Source organism: Camelus bactrianus, chromosome 7, assembly GCF_048773025.1.
Source record: "Camelus bactrianus isolate YW-2024 breed Bactrian camel chromosome 7, ASM4877302v1, whole genome shotgun sequence".
Lineage (NCBI taxonomy): Eukaryota > Metazoa > Chordata > Mammalia > Artiodactyla > Camelidae > Camelus > Camelus bactrianus.
Genome location: NC_133545.1, coordinates 79,256,258 through 79,277,107, shown reverse-complemented (window position 1 = coordinate 79,277,107; position 20,850 = coordinate 79,256,258). Strand labels below are relative to the sequence as shown.

The following is a 20,850-nucleotide window of genomic DNA, read 5'->3' as shown; positions in this document are numbered from 1 at the left end:
CAAGTAGCAGAAAGTAAGTGGCGTTAACGCTGGCTGCTTTCACAGCAGTTCACCTGGGAACACCATAGCCGTGTAGCCCTGCCACTTCTCCCGTGCCCACCACCGGGGAACGGCCTAACTGATACAATACAAATAAAAACAGAAAGAAATCCTGGGACTTCGAAAAGCTCTCCAAAGGAGGGGATTCAGAGCCACTGATTCCAATTATTAGGATAGTCCAGTAACGGAAAGCTGGAGTCATGTCTTCATCCTGCTCTCTCCTCAGCCCAGGGGTCCTATGCGGGCTGCTCTCATCATTTTATCTGCACGGAATCCAGTACTTTGCACAAAAAGATTTAAAATGTATGTTAAATGTGAAGCTGAGCTAGTGGCAGAAGTGATCATTTTGAGCCCATTCCTGGAGCATGTTTTTGTTTCTGGGATGGGACAGGTGTTGAACAAAGTGTGAAATTTTGTAAGCAGTTTCATGACATTTTTTTCAGACCTATGTATATAAATCATTAAAAATGACAGAATAGATGTTTTAAAAAGAACGTAAATACAAAACCTACTCCCACAATTTGTTCATGTGTGGATAGAATTTTTATTTATGGCAAATGGCATTTACATTCTGAAAATTTTTATCCATTTGCTTGAGCAGATCAGCCTAGCAGGTGCCCTGGAACTATTTCTTTTTACCACAGATAACCATGATGTGAGCACGGGAGTGTGTCCATCTTTTGTTATGTTAATAGCGACTTTCTTCTGAAATAGCCGCTGACTTGATTAAATGTGAGCCCGTCGGGTCTGTTTGGGGTGATGATCCAAACATGAGAACAAAAATGACAGCATCCTGTAGCAGAATGTGGAGGACCTCAGTCCGCCCACCCAGCCTCCTGTCCGGTCATGAGAACTGCTTCTGAGTAAGAACCTCTGGTGGTGAGATTTCTGTGCACCAGAACGTGCCTTTCAAACATTAGCTGCATCAGAATCACCAGGGAGGCCTCGGTACAGCAGAGATGGCTGGGCCCCCGCATCCCCTTTTCCTATGCAGGAGGTCTGGGGCGGGGCCTGAGAATCTGACAAGTTCTCAGGTGATGCCCATGAGGCTGGTCCGGGGGTCACACACTGGGGACCAGTGCTTTGTTTTTATTCATACAATTTTTACAAGCTCTTCCTCTGTTTAGTTTTTGAAACTTCTGATCCTGTTTTTTGTCTGTATGCTAGAATATAGATGTAGACTTGGTAGTCATACTCTGAGTTATCTGTGACCTCCACAACTCAGATCTGTGGAGAGGATCTTCCCTGTGGCAGTGTTCTCTTCTTCCCAAGGTGGGTGACCCTGGGAGTCATCTGCCCCATGGAATTACAGATGCCCCTGAAAGAGATGAAATGTGTGCTGCTCACACCTCGATGAGAATGAGTTTAATTAGGCTCTTTCTAGATTGTAAGGCTTCCCAGGGGGAAGGATGGAAAGGATTAGAACTCTAGGCATAGGATCTTGAGAAACAATGAAGAGTCCTTCTCTGGGAGTCAGATTAGTGCAGCAAATCTGAGGCCTTGAAAATGACAAGATCTTCTTTCAAAGCAGCTGAAGCAATGCTGGGAGGGAACCTTAGAGCATTCTGTGCTTACATTGAACAAGAAAGGTCTCAAGTCAATAGTCGACGATCCTACCTCAAGAAACTGGAAAAGGAAGAACAAAATAAATCCAAAGCAAGCCGAAGGAAGGCAGTAACAATGATGAGACTGGAAATCAATGAAACTGAAAATAGGAACAAAGTAGAGAAAAGAAATGAAACAAAAAGCTGATTCTTTGAAAAAAAAGTCAATGAATTTGATGAACTTTAAACAAAACTGACCAAAAAAAAAAAAAAAAAAAAGATACAAATCGTTCCTCAGCATTCATTTAGAGACCAGTTCCTGTATCTTCCTCTTCCCCTTGGAAAGGAAGCTTATTATCTAGTTTGGATGCTCCCCTCTAAGTGATCCCCAGGTTGGCTGCACTCTTCTGGTAAAGTGATGCAGAGAATTAAGCACACCTCTCATCCAAGCATAGGGAGGCTGTCTGAAATGGTTGTGAAGATCGGCATAGATGAGCTGCAGCTGATTTTCAGATTTGCATTAGTTTTATTGGTTTCCATTGCCTCTGATTGTCCCTTCTGTGTCACCCTCTCAGCTCCTTGCTGACTTTGGATTACAGTTTCGATCTAAGTGATGGAGATGCATTAGAAGGAATGTCCGATGGCAACTGACTGAAACCTGGAGCTGGATATATTTTTAGTGCTTTTTTGTCCATGTCATACTAGAGCTGCATATGAAAGCTACATATGTGTCCATCAGCATGCTGTGTCAATTACATGATAGACCCAGAGAAACATTATGGCAGCGGTTCCCAGATAACTATTAGAATCACCTGAAGACCTTTTAAGAATTCTAATTCTTGGGCCCCTCTCCAGACTTCTGAATCAGGTCACACATCTCACATATGTCTCTAAAGAGCCATCGAAAGGTAGTAACGATTTGGATGCAAGCCTGAAATTTCACTGATACAGTGAAGATAATGCACATATTTCCTTATATGTGGAATAACAGTACACATATTCCTTAACTGAGCATCTTTTGGACTGTGGTCATAAACCTGGATAATTATAAGAATTTTCTGTAGAGCTTAAAAAACTTACCAATTTCCAAGCCACACCTCACTGGCTTAGGCCAAAGCACTGATAAAGTATTGTTATTATTAAGACTTCTCATAAGTAACATTTATAAAGTTGTTTGGTACATTGTCTCACTTGATTTTCATAACAATTTATAATTCTGCTTTACGTATGAGGAAACTGAGTGTATCACAGTCACAAAAGCTTTCGTTGGTGGAATGAACTTGATTATTTTTTTTTTGGCCATTGGTATTTAGGCTTTCTTATTTCCTCACAGCAATTTACTGCGTTGGTTTGATTTTTTTTCTCATAGCCATTGTTGAGTGGTTCTTATACATCTGCATAAATTATTGCTGTGAACTTTAGGATCCTGTATTATTGCAACATTTAAAGCTACAAAAAAAGCTTTCTGAAAAGCATAACTGTGTATTTAAGACTCAAAAGTACAAATTTAAAAAAAAACATGGAAGCAGTTAAAGTTCCCAACTGGCTTGTTTTGGGGAGGTTTTGTATATTCCTTAGGAAGATATTCCTTTGTAGTAAGACACATAGCAGAACTTGGTTCAGTCAAGTATTTATGAAGCACCTACTCTTTGCACAGTTTATCGTTTAAAAAATATCACATGGAGTAATAATAGTGCATCCAACATTTATTGAATTCATACTGCGTGCCTGCTACTCTGCTGAATATGGACTGGCTCCCTCGACCTTCATGATCGCCCTGGCAAGTGAGTTCTTTTATCACTTCATTTTGCTGATGAGGAGTCAGAAGCCTAGGTAGGTTAAGTGACTTGGCCATGGTCGCACAGTTAGAACTGTTAGAGCTCAGATTTTAAAGCCAGGCGGTGGTCCCAGAGCCCACCGACTTCACCACTATGCTGTCTGAATCGCGTGGGATATCCTCTGAAATCATGAGCTTTTGAGACAAACAAGTGAACAATCAGTATCTTTATTTATGGATTAGAACTGTATCATGAGGGCAGAGAAAATGGTACCATTACTTAGGTTGTTCTCATTGGTCAACCGGTGACAGCCACACTCATCAGCAGCTGGCATCCGAGCCTTTACAGTTGGAGGGCGTAGACGTTCAGAGGGTCGTGAAGCATGTGTGCTCTTGAGGCCAATTGTGGAGCCTAAATAACCCAGACCACCAGGGCTCTGATACTGGCTTACTGCCTACCAGGTGTGTGACCTTTGGACAAGTTTCTCAGCCTCTGTGCCTTAGTCTTCTCACTTGTGAAAATGTGCTGACCTCAGAGTTATTGTGAGGATTGTGAGTTAATGGAACTGTTGTGACACTTACGACAGTATCTAGAAGAAAGGAAGCACTCAGGAGATGGTGGACTTTGTTATTACGTTGCTATAGTAAAGGCTTGTTTTGAGGACATTGTTAAGATCTGAACCGTGTACCTCCTAAGTGTATATGTTGAAGCCCCAACCCCTAGTACACGTTAGAGTGTGACTGTATTTGAAAGGTAGGGCCATTAAAGAGGTAATTATGGTCAAATGAAGTCATGTTGGTGGGTCCTAATCCAATACGACCATTGTCCTTATGAGAAGAGAGGAAGACATCATTTCTTTCAGGATGCACGCACACAGGAAAAAGGCCATGTAAGGACACAAGGAGCAAGCAGCTGTTTGCAGAGAAAGCAGCTGTTTGCAAAGTGAGGGGAGGGGCCTCAGGAGAAACCAAAGCTGCCAACACCTTGGTCTTGGACTGGTGGCCTCCACAACTGAGGAAATAAATTTCTGTGGTTGAAGATACCCAGGCTGTGGTGTTTTGTGATGAACCCCAGAAAACTAATAGAGACATCATAAATGAGGCATTCTGGACGTTATTTTCTGTCTAGTGCAAGGTACTTCATTCCCACTTATCAGTGTGTCTCTGTAACTTGATACAGCAATTGTTTTTCTAGTACTTGGAAGTCCTGTCCAGTTTGGTCATGATAGGATGTTGTAGACAGAGTGGCATCCAGACCACAGAAAGGGACACTGAACAATAAGCCAGAGGGAGAGTCCTTGTGGGGGTGGGGCTCCTATGGAGTTTCCGTTCATTTCTGGGTCATTCTCCCCTCCCCACTATATTCAGTATCATGCTCTAGGAATTAAGGCAAAGACTGAAAAAATATTTATCTCATGCCTCTAATGCGCCTTGTAAGTCAAGTCAGTTCACATACACACACACACAAACCTCGCATGCATGAAATGAAAAAGAAAAAAAGGAATGGCTTTTCAAGGCTTTTCAATTGTCTAAAGGCAATAAAGCTTATTTTCAAGTCATATACAGCCTGCATCCTGTGGTGAGTTTAATAGTTCTAACTAGGCAATTCTATCCCCTTGAACCCAGCGCGGGTTAGCTTTCCCAAAAGGTCAGAACAGAGATCTGTATAAACTCAAGTTGGTGGACTTAAGGGAAATAGATGGGAAAATGGTACGTCTAACGACTAGCTGGCTTTCCAATTTTGTTTTGTTGAAACACAGAAGGTGTTTGATTTGGTTTTCAGATCATAGGTATTCTTGGAGTTGCTGACAGGGATGGCTGGAAACTGAGCCATGAATCTCAGATAAAACAGTGGAAGCTGAGATGCTCTCTTTGATGTCTGTCTCCCTTCCATGCACCACCCCCTACCGCCATCAGCCCAGAGCTGTGGTTTCAAAATACACTCCAATTTCCTATCTCGTATTTTTTGCACTAATACATGCCAAGAGGAAATTTTTTAAATGGAGACACCGTTCTATGAAATCAGTGTTGGGTTCTTAATGAGAGCTCCTGTTGTACAGAGAGCGCAAAGCAAGGAACCAAATGTTCTAGAGGCCCTTTGAAAACCTCTCGTCTTCCACCGTAATGGCACCTGAACTTGACAGAGGGAGAGCTGTATTTCTCAGTAAACCAAACACCCGCAGTGTTGAGCAGCCGAATGTTATCTTTGATCATAAGTGGATTCAGACATGCCGTGTTAGTCTTATGGCTGCTGCTTATGGCTTGTTAAATCTCACCTCCCCGATAGTGTCATTTTCTTCTAAGCTTCAAAAATGATCAGAAAATGTATTAACATCGCTCCCAAGATTGAGTTAGCCTGTCTGAACTCCGAGAAGTTGAGCCAGTTTTAATTTTGCTGTGTCACTGAGCCTTTTCAAGAGAAAAATGGCCGCAAAGGCCAACAATAATAATGTAACTGGGAACTTCTGTGGGCTCATGATCACAGGTGAGCTGACAGGACTTAACTTTGTGAAATCACAACTCTGTGAAGTTATATCTCTTCAGATCCAAGCTTTATATATCTGTTAGTATTGTTGGCTTTCCCCCTGAGCCCCTTTCTAAATGTCAACTCATGGTTTCTTAGTTAGAGGAAATTTAATTTTTAAAGTGTTCTCTATTGTAGGTGCTGCTTGCTTTTTTTCCTTCTATTTCTTTTAAAACAAAGGTTACCTATAAATATAAATCAGTACTACATTTACCACATTTTAACAAGTCAATTCAACAAGCCATTGCTCATTTAATAGGCATTATTAAATACTTATTGCCTTAAGGTATTTAGCTTGACCTGCATAACTTTGCAAATAAAATGCATTGGATTTGGTTTTGTAAGTACAGGTTTTGCTGCAGTGGTCTGTGCCCCTGTCTGGGGTTGTCATGCACATGGTAGCGTGGGGCATGGGGCACCTGAATTTGCAGTGGTTGCTACCCTGAGTTTGGTTCCTTAGAAATTATTAATTCATTTCATGCATTGTGTCTACAATTCAGTCAAATTAATGCCTAAAGTATGGTTTCCTTCTTCTGGGCAGTTGAACTGGGTTAACTGTGAGCTAACAAAATTATACCCCTGTATTGATTCCTAAGTCCTAGTCATTTACCCATATTAATATCTTTTTGAAGCTTCAGAATTTAACGTACCTAAACAATAAGTGACTTGACTCATTAATCTTCAGATGTCATTTGTCATAGCTCATTGCAGCTCTTTTTTTCAGCCCAGTGTCCAGAGACAATTTGCCATAGCTGTTGGACTTAGAGACACTCTTCTTGCGTGTCAGAGTCTGTGGTAGCTCTTCTTACCAGGCACCTGGCTCACATTACAGGAAATCTGTAAGTCTTACTTGCGCTTACCAGAGTGCAGTAGGGAACTTTGACATGGCAGCATTTGTAGCTGGTCCTTTGCCACTACACAGACTAAATCATTACGTGTTCAAGAACTAAAGACGTGTTCTGGGAGCTGTCCAAGGTGCTAAACAGAGACTTAAGCCAGGAGAGCTGTCCAGGAGCCCCATCTCTCTGGGAACCAACCCCCTTCTCTGCCCGACCCTTCCCCCAATACATATAAACAAATAATTAAGGAATTGGTGTTACTGAAGACCTATGTAATGTAAAACAATTTGGAAACACATTTGATTAGGTATGGCAGTGATTTCTTTGTATTGGGCAACAAAGATCTGAAACTTCCCATGGTGATGTGCCTGCTGCACTTTTTCTCTTGCTACTTAATTAGATTTTAAACTTCAGTCTGATCCTTAAGGGCAGATATCATGACAGGTGCTCACAGGAGTAGGGAAAGGAAGCAACAGCTTCAAGAGGCCACTTAAGAAGAGAATAAAGGAATTTTTTGACCAGAGTCAGTGACCCTCAGACTTTTGTAAGGTTTTAAAACCATGAACACTTTTTGCATGTCTATTATTTTTTGACATCTTTATGATGAAACTCTAAACGACCCTGGCTTGTTTTCTAGGACAGCCAGGAAACAGGAGACTGGCGAGACTGCTTCCTTCTCAGCCCTGTGAGAGTGTGACACCCAAGGGAGGGAGTGTGGGGGAGTAGCTTCAATGAGGAAGGAGAAACACGCCACTCCCTCAAGTTATGTGGGAAGAAAGTGAGGCCTGGGGGACCGTCTGGGCTTGAGAGGCAGCTGCTTCTGACACTGATAAATGATTCAACTGAAGCAATAAATGAAGAACCTCTGACTAACACTGGAGCCATGTTATTACACTATATGCCCAGGCAAGAAATTCTGTAGGTGGTGAATCCTCCTTGGATCTTTTCCAAAGAGGAGTATTAGTAGGCAATGCAGACAATTTAATTACAGTAGACTCACTTGCCCTTCGGTCGCCGTGGGCCCTGGGGAAAGTGTGACCAAGAGTTAGAATAATAATTTTATCTTATTCTGTAGGTCAGACATTAAGAAAATAGAAGGGAAAATTCTCAAGGCTGTGGAATTTTTAATCCCTTTTCTGCACATACCCGTGCACAAAACACAATTCAAGCCTGAGCCACTGAAATGGTCATTTTCAGAGGAATTGAGATGGACTTTCGATTCAGTGAAATCTGAGCAGTGCTGTGAGAACTTATTTCTCTAATACAGATGTCTTCCTCTCTTTTGTAACTTTGACAGTTTGCATGAGATTTCAAATAAAATCTGAACAGATAACTAAAAAAAATTTATTTCTCATTTAAAGCATATTTGTGATTCACATAGAATAATGATGTTAAGTAAATTTTACTATGCAGTAGGTTTTGTGCAGAAGAACTACTCTGTGGCATGTTAATAGGTGAAACATTTCTCTCCAGAGCCTTTTATCTTTTGATTCAGGCAGAATTTTATATGAAATCCAATATGGTTATTACCAAATGCTTTATGAACTTTAATACTCATGGGGAAAATAAAGAATTTTAACAATTGGAAAAGAATAAAGTTATTTAAATCAGCCTCCATTTTATCTCGTTAAATTGAACTCATCTATTTAAACCATTATTGTATAATTTGAACTTTCTTCCACCCTTATGATATCTAAAAATTTCTTCTGGGATTCTTATTTTATTTTAAAAATGTTTATTGTTCTCCTTGGGCTAGATGAGTGCAGTGTATAGATTGGCGCCTGAATCATTTCATTCTCTGTCTTGTCCTGAAAGAGAAGGCAATGACTTACATGTGGGCTTGACTGGACATGCTTTATTCCTTAAATATTTGGGAAAAGAATGCCCTTTCATACTAGTCTTTTGCTGTTTTCAGGTACTCTGAACAGTTGTGGTAGCCCCAAACCATCAGTCACCGTGGCTGGCTTTGTATTACTGTCTGAGAGGAAAAGCATCCTTGTGGGTGAGATGGGGGCCCTGCCTCAGCTAACTGCTTCTCCCCCTTTTCCAGGGAAGGAGCACGAACGGTAGTGCAGCAGAGCCCTAAAGCAGACGTCTGAAAGCAGGAGACATCTGTGAAGTTCTGTTTCATCTCTGTGCAGTTTTTCATTCTCCATCATAACAGGTGGCTGAGTGGTGGTAAAATAATGGTTTCTCCATTTGCTCCCCTCCGACCTTAATAAACTGATGTTTCAGAGAGATATTTTAGGTTTGTTTTGTGGCTGTGAGTGCCCTAGACAGACCATTAAGTGCCCCCAAGGTCTATGCTTATGTATTTTGAAAAATGTAGCCTTAAGGGACTCAGACCCTCCTAATTGCCCCTTTTTGGGCTGTCGGCCTTAGATGGGCCTGGCTCTAGATCTGTCTGGGTAAATCACATGTCTGATTTCACATATTATTCTCTCTAAATATCTGCCATCTGTGGGGACAACTAATTCTGGCCTTGTCCTCTCTCAGTACCATTCTCCCTCTTCAGTTGCTGGACCACCACTCAGCCTCCCATTTGCTTAACCATCCACATTATCCTTCATCTTTCCAGTTTGATTTCCTTTCTGAAATGTTTCTGTCAGTGCCTTTAATGCTTTTCAGCTCACTAACTCCATTGGCTTTTTTTTTTTTCTTTAGACTGTAGCCTGCTCCATCTTTCTGCATTTCCACTATTGATGGTGAACCATTGTATCAGGCCGTTTAGGGTAGATTGTGCTGTGGTAGCAATACCTTGGTGACTTTCCAAAACAGATTTGTTTCTCGCTCATGAAACTGCACGGTAGCTGTACCTCATTCTGAGATCTAGGCTGGAGAAGCAACCCCTGTCTGGAACACTTTGGGGCTCATAGTAGAAGAAAAGAAATGGTAGGAGTATGTGATGGCTCTTACGTCTTCTGCTCAGAAGTAGCACATGTCACTTCCACTCACATTCTATTAGCCAAGTCAGGTCCTACAACCAAGCGTGATGTTGATGGGGCAGGAAATAGAATCCTCCCTAAAACCAGATCTGGTAGGGAGGTGTAGTATAGATTTGACAATAATAGACTCTCCCCAAACAATATCTTTTCAGCTTTTTATTCACTCAGAATCTTACACAGTGCCTGTCATAAAATGGATATTTAATAAGAGAAAGACCTACTTCTTTCTTCCCCAAATTCTTTTCTTGTTGGTGTTGAGGTCCTTGGCCAGACTCCACCTGTTTCTCCTCTGGGTCGTTTTTAGCCTCTACCTTTACCCAGGTGTTTATCATTAGCATTTTTCTTCATTTCCCTTATCTGTTGCCTGCAAACAGTTTTCCACTATACTTTGATGTTTTGGAAGTCCATCATGGTTAGGTTTGGTTTTGTTTTGTTTTTAAATGTAGCTTGGGCAGTTTGCATTCACACTGTATTTCTGAATGGCTCAGCAAGACAAAGGAAACCTAGAGTTGTGATTTTAAACCATGCTAAGCCAATGTGAAGGGAGTCAGTTGTTTAGATCTCTGATGATTTCTGGTTTGCCATTTGGAACAGAGTCATTCTGGTTGAAGTTCATATTCCAACAAGTGAATTAACCCTAAGCTTTCATCTGGTAGTAGCTGGATTTAGAGAGTTGCAAAACGGCTTGAGCTTAAGGCAGATAAAGAAAACCTCACGTGAGCTTCACATAGACTTTATCAGAATAATGTCACTACCCCTGCACTAGCGCATAGAGGAAAATGTTCTCCTCTGGAATTTCTTTTGGAGTCCGGCATAGTCTTAAACACGTCTTTTCAGAGTTTCTTCATATTAATCACTATCTGTTTTTAAATGTTCTGGGCATTTAGTCCTTGCTGTGTACCCCCAAACACTTTGAACGGCTGCTGCAGAATGAAGTGTGATCTGCTTTGTGATGCACTTTTTTCACATAGACATTTTAGTTCCTCTACTAGATTGTAATTTACTGAAGGAATTAGGCTTTTTTAATCCCTTTATTCCCCTCCCTTTTTGGTAAATTCTAACAAATGTTTGTTGAATTGAATATGACTCTTACAGTTGCTATGTTAATAGGTGTAGCATTGACTATCAAGTTAGAGTTATAAAGTAGTTGGCTATACTATTAATTTTCAAAGTGGAGTCATTCTGTATGCTAGCTCTCTGCAATTGGCTAAATGATTAGGCAACTCAAATGCATGCGTTTTTAATGTGTTCGGCTGCAGTGTTGTAGCGGACACTATGGGTACCCACCCATACGTCCCTAGCACCTACCTTTCCTAGACTGACTTGGAGCTGCCAGCATCAGCAGCTCTTTGCCCAAGGGCTTACTCTGGTTCCTGGAGACCTGTCTGCCCTGTGTGGACATAATGGGGAATTAATGTCCCCCAGGGGCTGCCCTCAGCCGTTGACTGACAAGAGTTGATGGATAAATGCCCCAGCTCCCTTGCCTCTAGGTTAGGATATCTAGAGAGTGTTTGGGAACCCTCTGCCAGAGTTCCCCAGCGGGATTACGGCAGAGTTGCCCACTGCGGAAACTTGCTTGCTAATGAGGCACCTCTTCCCTGCTCTGCCTCACTTCTCCATGCTACCATCGACATCTCCTGGAGTAACTCCAGATTAAAATCGAATCCTAGTCTCAGAGTCTTAGAGTTTCTAAGAGCAATCCAAACCAAGTATTTCTTTTTTTTTTTTTAAAACTTTTTTTTATTGAGTTATAATGTTGTGTCACCAAAACAAGTATTTCTATGCCAAAATTTACAATTTAATGATTTCTCTATTTCGGTGATGTCCAGTGGAAATACAATGCAAACCACACAGATAATTTAAAATTTGATGGTGACCACACTGCGAGCACTCAACAACCACATGGGGCTCGAGGCTGCCATATTAAACAGTGAACAGTGGTGATCAGTTTCCTACCATTGTAACGTATGTGTCAAAATTTAGAGACTTGAATATAGAGCTCTTGAATATAGAAGGGTGTATTGTGGGTCATAGTTTCCATTCTCAGCAAAGTCTTACATGCATTCTCCTTTTCTTTTAAGCTGAATAAAACCTCTAAACATCCAGAATGATGGGCACCTTGTTTAGACTGAGTCTGCATATTTATCTCCGTTCAAGAATGAGCTTCTGGCAAAAACAACTCAAGACTGAATGACTTTGTACATGTTTGCATGCAAAATATAGACGAGATGCTCAGCCTCTCTCTGTTTGTGTGTTTTCAGGCAGAGGGTACCAGACTTCAGCGCGAACTCCGAGGATATTTAGCAGCGATCAAAGGTAATATGTATGAGTTGTTTACTGCATGTTACCAAGCACGGCTTGTTCTTGGAATTTGAGAGTGACAGATTCAAGTGTTAATTATAAAGCCATTTGGCTTTCTGGCAGGATGGGTCCTTGAGCACAGGTGTTCCTTTCCACCCACTCCCAAATTCCCATTGAAATGGTAATCAGAATATATTAGGAAAAAAATATGTCTGCCCTTATGCTGGAAACTAGGAAAAAGTGCCTCCCACCTGCCAGAGCTCTCTAGGAAGAGTTGTTAGAGGGAGCTTGAGACCTTGTTTAAGGCGAGCTGCAGCTGGCTTCATCCTGAGGGAACGGTGTGTCCCAAGAGTTGGACGCTCGCAGCCTTCCACAGAAGTCGTCTAGCTGGAAAGGGCAGGGGTGGCAGCAGGGTTAGCAGGAAACATGGCCCTGGAGCAGCTGTGACTTGGGCACCTGCAGCCCTGCCACGGTACAGGGGACAGAGAGGCCGGCATCCCACTTGCAATGGTCACATCTCTATATGAAGGAGGGAAGACTTTCCCCCAGCTTTTCCCTGACACATTTTGCTGGTTGAGCCATGTTAACAAATGATACTCTGTAAGAGAGATCTGTGTTTGAATTCCTTTGGCCACGGCTGGCTGAAATGAATTTTTAAACAGGTGACTTCAGAGTTCATCAGAGCCCTTAATATGCTGGTGTAACCTGATCTCCTGTAGGCCTGTGGAGTAGACGGCATTTCCCACCCATTTGGCAGTGGAATGCTTTTCTCTTGTCAACGTCTTACAAGAATCCACATTCCTTGGGGCATATTTTGGGTTTGGGGAAACCCCCATAAAGGCCAGGGTTATGCATTAAGTAGATCCTAATTTGCATTTTCGAAGTGCTTTCGTGGCCCGTTTCTCTGGTTCTCACAAGAAGTCTAGCTCCCTAATGGTACAGTGATACAGGCCGCATTGCAGAGGAGTGAGATCTTGCCAGGAGAGCGATGGGCCCTGGGTCTGGCCCTGGGGGCTGCGGCGGGGGAGTCACCAAGCCTCGTCTATGAAGAGCCCCAGACGTTCCTCATCTGTAAAGCTCTCCAGTTGCCGTCTGAAGTCCCCCCAAACCTCTCCCACTGGGATTCTGTGAAATGGGACTAAATGAGCTGCACTCTTTGTTTTATTATCGCTGATCTCTGGGCGGTATTTCCCTCTGCGGGTCTTCATTATTTTGGCTGATGGCTTGGGCTTTGCAAGGGAGAGCTGATGCTCTCGTTCATTTTAGCAGCAAACACTGCGTTGAGCCTCATGTACAGACCTGACACTGTTCTAGGCGATGGTAATGCAAAGATGTAAGACACAGTGTCTGATCTCACGGAAATTGCAGTAGACAAAGTAGAATAAACAAGAAGTCTAGATCTATGTGTAGTAATGTGTAGTTTAACAGAACTGTGTGTTCTGTGCTATCACAACAGAAGACAGACCCCCCACCCCTACCCCCATTCTAGCTGAGCGACAGGAGACCAGGTCAGAAATGGTCCTCCCAGGAACTTACCCTTGAATGGATCCAGGAAGGAGCATACGTGGTCATCAGGTGATAAGAGATGCCAGAGAAAGAGGTTGATGTTGGAGGGACGTTCCAGGTAGAAAAAGCAACACAGAGAAAGACTCAGGAGGCAGGCTGTTTAGGGAACAAGTCAATCAGTGAGATGCAAGCAGGGAACTGAGCTGGATGAGACGTGGAAATGTAGGCAGCGTTTGTACACAGAAGTGCTTATGTATCATGTCGTATTGGGTTTTATTCCGCCGATGGAGAAGCGAGTCATTACATTATTGGAGGCAAAGGAGTGAGTCCTATGATCAGATTAGCATTTTAGAAATAATTATTGTGGTTGTGCAGAATCCAGTCTAGAGGAAATGAAACTGCTAGGAGATGTCTTAGAAGCCTAGTCTAAGGGTTTAATAATAATAGCTAACCCTCATTGACTATGTATGTGCCAGGCACTGACAGAAGCTTTTTATGGCCTCATTTCATGTGATTCTCACTTCAACGTGTGGTGTGTATTATAACCGATTAATAATGTACACTTTGGAAAACTGAGGTCTAGGATGACCCAAAATTTTGATGAGAAGGAAGTGGTTCCTATCCAGTAGTAAAATAATTATTCTTCTATATATGATGTTTGATACCTGTCTTACAGTTTTGGAAATCACTAATCTTTTAAGAAAATATTGGATGTGAGATGTTATTAAATGCTATTTAGCATCCACTCTGCTCTAATGTTGCCAGATTACTTTGAAGGGAATTTGGGTTTAGCTTTTTTTTTTCTCCCCGTCTCTCTCTTATGCTCTCTCAGAAGAGTAAATCCTGAATCCCTAAAATCTCTGCCGGTCTTTATGCCTTTCAGGAGCAAGGCTTGTGTTGTGTTAACCTATGTATCCATCAGAGGGCTTCCTATGGAGTGTTCTAGAAACAGTCTTTACAGCAGCATAGATTCTTTCCAAATGATCCACCACTACTTACCCACACAGCAATTAGTGGTTATTTCTGGCTGCTAATGGACATTATTTACAGCAACATTGTGCTTTTAGCCTCAATGAGTAAGTCCTCATGTAATTTTGCTTTAAGCTCACACTCACAGTTTTATTTTCCACCACCAGGTTTTTTTGTCCTGCAATGCCATCATGCCTTTGTCTTCCACTTAAGACATTAAAACCCTATGTACCGCTGTTTATAATTTCCATCTGACTTGAGGCAAAGATTCAAAAGAAAACTTCAGAAGCCTTTTAGCATCTGAATGACAGGATTCTAACTAGTGACTCACTTTTGCTGTCGGTTTGAGGGTCCATTTCTTAGTGTCGATTTGCTTGTTCTTGGAAGGGTGGATGTGGACACTTGAAATAATGTTGCTGCCCTCTCCGAGGAGCCCACATGTACAGTAACAAGAGAGGGAGTCTCCCTCGCTTGGATTCAGAGTGCTAGTGCCTCTCCCCACCTACATGACTCTGCTTCATCCGAGTCCCCAGCAAACCGAGTCATCACTGCTCTTTCCCACCTGCCCTGCTGGGCTTCAGCTTGCGGTCCCCACATCATTCCAGTGGGTGTGGACTGTACACCTCGTGGTAAATAAAGGATGTCCTTCGTTTACATCTGTTCTTCATGGAGAGAGGGTCACAGGCCTTCATTCTTCATGTGGCCCCAAAGTACATTCATACCTTTCATATGAAAAGACCAAACATGTGTCTGCATCTTGTTGGGGGACAGACGGGGAAGTTCTCTGCCTGGTGAGTGAAAAAGGATTCTGAAATACCAAATCAGATGTTGGCGTTTATACATACTCTGCAGGGCTAGACTTTGATCATTTCAGACAATCTTTTATTTCGTCCTCTTCTCTCCCTGTTGAACCCAAAACTGACAGCCTTAAATCCAACAAGCACGTGGCAGAGTCCAGAGGGTTGCGGCTTTCAGCTTCACGAAAATACTTTCCCTCTTTGATTCACTGGCATTAAGGTCATGAGATGTGTTTTATGTTTCTAATGACAGCACTTTGATTTTTCTCTCCTCTCCTTTTATCCAGCCCCTTTTCAAACCCCCGAGGGATAAAGACAAAGATTCCAACTGAGCCAAGTCTCACCCTCCAGCTGTTAGGGCAAGTCTGGTGCCAAAGAGGTGCTTCTCCAAGTCACTAGCCAAAGACCCCACCTTGTTCTGGTCCCAGCCCTGAGCCGTCTGCACGGCAGCCACACTTTACCCTCCGTGTTTTGAAGGAGGGGCGGAAGGGAGACTGGGAAAGACTTAGTGATCCTTTATATCACCATGTTGCGCTTGGAAATTTGATGTCTTCTGTATTATGAATAACCACATCTTTGCAAAGTACCAAATGTACCTCTAATGAAAATTCTCACCCATAGACTTAAGAACTCTGAACTTTCTGAGAGTTCTGTTTTAAAACTGTTTATATAGCTTTTAGTAATATTGGAAAAAGAACAACTTCTATTTTCTTCTGAAAATTTTTAGGGCACTTAAAGTACTTTCAACTGCTGAAATCTTAAGTCCTGTTGATTTTGCTTCTACCAGCTTTATTTCTTATACTTAAAGTCATTTAGGATTAATTTTATTTTTAGAACTCTAATTTCACAGAGAAGTTTTCTAGGTGTCCTGTACCTGTATGGTTTCATGTCATTTGGTAAGTGGCAACATGCATAATAGGACATACTATTGTCATTTTCAGAACAGGACACCTTGTTGATTTTTTTCCAAACCCAGCACCTGTCATTACCATGTAAATACTAGAAAATGCACAATGTAATCAGAATCAGGAGAGATGTGACTACAGATGCAAATTGCAATTGTGCCTGCCCAATTTTTCCTCAAATGATTAGCAAGTGTTCAAGACTTCTCCATTCACTTAGAAAAGTAGGGAAAGGAGGAAGAGACTCCTCCCCCACCTCTCTCTAACAGGAGTTGTTTTTCTCCAATGCCAGGCATGCAGGAGGCCTCCATGAAGCTCACCGAGTCGCTGCACGAAGTCTATGAGCCTGACTGGTATGGGCGCGAGGATGTGAAAATGGTTGGCGAGGTAAGAGCCGGTTAAGCACACGGCAGGGGGCCTCAGGTGGCTTCTGCGAGGCTCCCACCATGTCCTGCTCACCCAGCCTACCCCCTGACCCTCCCTTACCACTTCTTGGCCCTATAGTCACGAGGGGACACATGTACCCAGAAGATACTGTGCAATTCCACCCTCCAGACAGACCCGAACTCATAGTGAGGAGTGAACATGATTATAAAACCACTTGGGTAGAAAGCTGTGGGTTAAAGATGATTTTTCTTCAACATCAGAGTTACATTTTCCTCTCCCTTGTTACACTTCTTAGCCCATTGCAGCAGGAAAACTGGCTCGTGGCATGATTTTTTTTTTTTTAAGGAAGTACCAGGGATTGAACCCAGGATCTGGTGCATGCGAAGCATGTGCTCTACCCTGAGCTCTATCCCACCCTGCCTCGTGGCATGATTTTATGTGCTGCCCCTCCTTTACCCACCCCTCCCTGAAAGCAGGAGCAGGAGCTGGGAAGAGCATCCCTTTCTACTTAGCATCACCTGGTCCATTTGCTGGGCTGCAGGGCCGAGGACAGGTGCATTCAGCTGCTAATAGGAATTTAACTAACAAAAGGCTTTGTCCCTAGATATGTCATAACACCTGACATGCACCTTCTAGCCCAGGGCCGTCTGGTGTCATAGACAGACCATGGGCTTCAAATTCAAGGGTTGAAACCAGAGTCTGTCATTTATCAGCTGCGTGACCTTGGCCAGGTTATGTAACATCTCTGGGCTTCAGTGTCCTCTTCTATGTAGTGGCAACAGTAAGACTTCTGTCATAAGGATATTGTAAGAGTTAAATCACACACACACACACACACACACACACATGCAGGTAGAGCTTTTCACCCAATGCCTTGATGCAGTGACAGTAACAGTAGTAACAGTAATGCTAGTAATACTGATTGTGTTTATCATAACTGACGCTCCGTAAATGGCAGGCCCTTCCCGGTGTGGAAGCTTCAGCAAAGGTTTGTTGTTTGTCTGGAGTGCTTTCTGATTTCATGGATTGCTTCAGAAGCAAGCTGTCTCGGGGGAATTCTTCACAGAGTCTTGGCACTGAAGTCGGGACCTGGGAACCTTTTGAAGTTTCTACATTCTTTATTAACTCAGACTCACAAGCACATTTTCAGATGAGCTGAACCCTTAGGTAGCCTATATTATCAATTAGAACTGGTAGCCAAATTGCTGGAGTTTTAAATAATCCACATTCTTTCTAGCATTTACTCTCCAGAGAAGTATTACTTATCTCATATTGTAGTTTCAGGTTTTTAAGAAGTGGATGAAAGGTTCCCAGTGAAAAGCATTCTGCAGTCATCTCTTCGTCTTTTTCTTTCAGAAATGTGATGTGCTGTGGGAAGACTTCCATCAAAAGCTAGTGGATGGGTCCTTGCTGACACTGGACACTTATCTGGGCCAATTTCCTGACATAAAGGTATTTTACTCTGTATCTTACCAGGGAAAGAGTTGAATGGTCCCATGTGCTTATTGGAACATGGGCCAGAGATGAGTGGAATTAAAAATCCTCAAACTGATATCAAAGACAGTGGTAACTCTTCCTTTATTTAAGCATGGGATTTTTATCCTGTTCCTATGAGTTTAAAATAAAATATAGTTACAGAAATCACATTTTCCCCTTTAATGAACTGTTTCAGCCTTTGTTTCTCTACAGAAGTCTTTTTCATTCTATAGACATAAAATTGTGAACCAGAGATTGCAAAAAAATTCCAGCCTTCTTTATGTCCAAACTTTTTATTGTATAGCATCTGACAAGAACTTCCACTAGAATAAACAGAGGTCACAAGGGAAGGAGGAACTTCACTGCAAACGTGAGAGCAAAATCTGATCTTTCCTTGTTTACTGTTTATTTTGCATACTTAGCACACCTGCGTGTTTTTTCCCTCTCCTTGAAATTTTCAGGTTCAAATTGAATTATTAAGATGCAAGCATTTCGAATACATTTGCATCGGATCTAAAAATATCTTGTCTAAAACATTTGTCTTATCTGACGCTTGGCTTCATGGAAAGGGAAATGCACAAGTGAAGGACTGAATACCGTAGATTTAGGATTGACTCTCGAGGTAAAGATGGTTTTTAAACCATCAGGATTGAAAATAGAAACAGTAGTGTTAATAGATCTGTCTCCTAGTTGGTTTCCCAGCTCAAAGAGGAGGGCCAGGTAAGACAGCCAAGTGCTGCCCTGCCTGTAGAGTGAGGGGGCCACGGACCAGCACCCGTGGGCATCTGCAGTGTCTTACGAGGTGAATTCTGATGTGAAGTTGCACTTTCACCGGGCCTCTTCGTGGCCATTGCCAAACACCAGGGCACTGTCTGCACTAATGTGCACCAGCCTTGGCCACCAAACATAGCGGAGCTTCTTGGCCCAAACTGCACTCATACCAATGACCTTAGTTTCCTTGGCCTACTCAGATTGCTTAACACTAGTTGGCCAACATCCAAAGTGTGTTTTGGGGATACCCGAGGCACCAAGAACCTAAGTGGATCAGATTAGATACGTTAGTCTTGTGGGCAAACTGTCCCAGAGAACAAATCCGAATGCTGGATTCTCGGTGATGTTATCGTAAAAGGCGGCAGAACGCTTCATTGAGTCATTGTATAACCACATCCTAGTGAAAAGGTATTCAGTCAGGTTTTAAAACTTTCTGAGAAATTTAAAAGAATTTTTTAAATTAAAATTCTATACAGCTATCTGCACTAGCCTGCAGGGGATGTGTTTTGAAATACTTTCAGATAATTTGATAGGCATTGACATTTTGTCTTGGAATTTATAGCATTTGTGTACCAAACAGTCTCAGAATATTGTTTATTGCGTGGTAATTTAGCTCCATAAAATCCAATTCCCAGTACATCAGAAGACAGTAAAAGAAAACTTTGTCTTCCTACTTGAAAATTTCAAACAACCTTGCAACTTGTCTAAGTCATTCATATAATGTTTATGGTATGACTTAGATAAGCAGATGAAGGCTGTGATTGGCTAGAGAATACATTTGAAAAGTTGTTGAGTTTCAGGAAGAAAACCTAGTATCATCAAAAAAGTGTGAAGGACCTTATTTGTTATGGTACTGCCCAGCAATGGTTTTTGGAAACTGGCTGTTCGCTCTAGGAGTATATAATTTCAGAAGACAAATACACACAGATGTACCTGCATTGAAACATAGATTAAAATAAAATCATGATGGATTAGATTGGATAGTCATTTCAGTCTGTTGAAGACGTCAGTAGAACCTTTCCTGAGGTCCATGATTGATGGTCCTCCAGTTACTGAATCATCTTTACACTAGAAATTTGGAGTCATATTGTCTAGCTGGGTGCCCTGAAGATAAATGAAACACATATCATGGTTTTACCTATGATACGGAAAAAGCCTACACTTTCTCTCTTTCTCTGAAGTCACATTTAGAATGTTACAGCACACGCGTAGGGTTTCAACCAAGATAGAGAACTGTGAAATCATTTCATGTGATAAACAATTAAGGGAATACCAGTGTTTAACGTGGAGAGGAAACAGTTTGGAGTTGGAGAGTAGGTGGTACAGCTACTTCTAATATTGAAAAGACTTTTCTCCTATGCAGATGCACAGAAGTGTGCCTTTACTCAGGGAATGGAAGTTGGAAGTGGCTACAGAGTCTGCCACTTTGTAAAATGAGTGCCGAGTGATTATGTAATGAATGGGTTATTGATGAAAAGGAGGATTGTGCTTAAAAACACAGTGGAGAATTTTCAAAGCATGGGACGCGACTGACTTCCTTGACTCTCATTGAAATCAACAGGCCATGTGTAGTTAAAACCTCAGGCAAACTTCCAAATATTTATCGCAGCCCATCAGCAAGGGCTGTGAAGTACCATTCATGAGGGGATGGCGTTTGGCTTTTCCAGCTGTGATTGGCAGGGTACCTGGTGTTACGGTTTTTATTATGCCACACTGACATCTAAAATCAATGTTAAAAGAGCCAGCTTGTCACCAGCCCAGGCAGGCTTACAGCTGTGAGCAGTTATTGTAAAATGCAGTTTAGAATCTATCTGGGTGGCTATGCAGGAGCCACGAAGCATATTTACAACCATGTGCCAAAATGAATTCCAAATAGGGGTTATTGAAATTTTTTTTTAATTCAGTAAATTATTTTCTTTAATGCATAGGGTCAAAGCACAGTGGAAAGTCTGAAGAACATTTAATTAAGTCACTTAATTAAACTATTTACTATTAAGTTAGTAAATTTATTTAATTAAATTTTACAATTGGGTGGTTAAATAAGAATTGTATCATTTTTTAATCTAAAAGCTA

The 20,850-nt window shown here is 41.9% G+C and overlaps 1 protein-coding gene across 4 annotated transcripts in view; it reads left to right on the top strand.

Moving 5' to 3' along the window:
* Positions 1-20,850, top strand: part of AMPH (amphiphysin) — a 156,104-nt gene that overhangs the window by 68,942 nt on the left and 66,312 nt on the right. For all 4 annotated transcript variants that reach the window (XM_074367681.1, XM_074367683.1, XM_074367680.1 and 1 more), the window contains exons 3-5: positions 11,930-11,984; positions 16,436-16,530; positions 17,887-17,982. In XM_074367681.1, the coding sequence (XP_074223782.1) occupies positions 11,930-11,984; positions 16,436-16,530; positions 17,887-17,982 (246 nt within the window). The remainder of the gene's footprint in view (positions 1-11,929; positions 11,985-16,435; positions 16,531-17,886; positions 17,983-20,850) is intronic.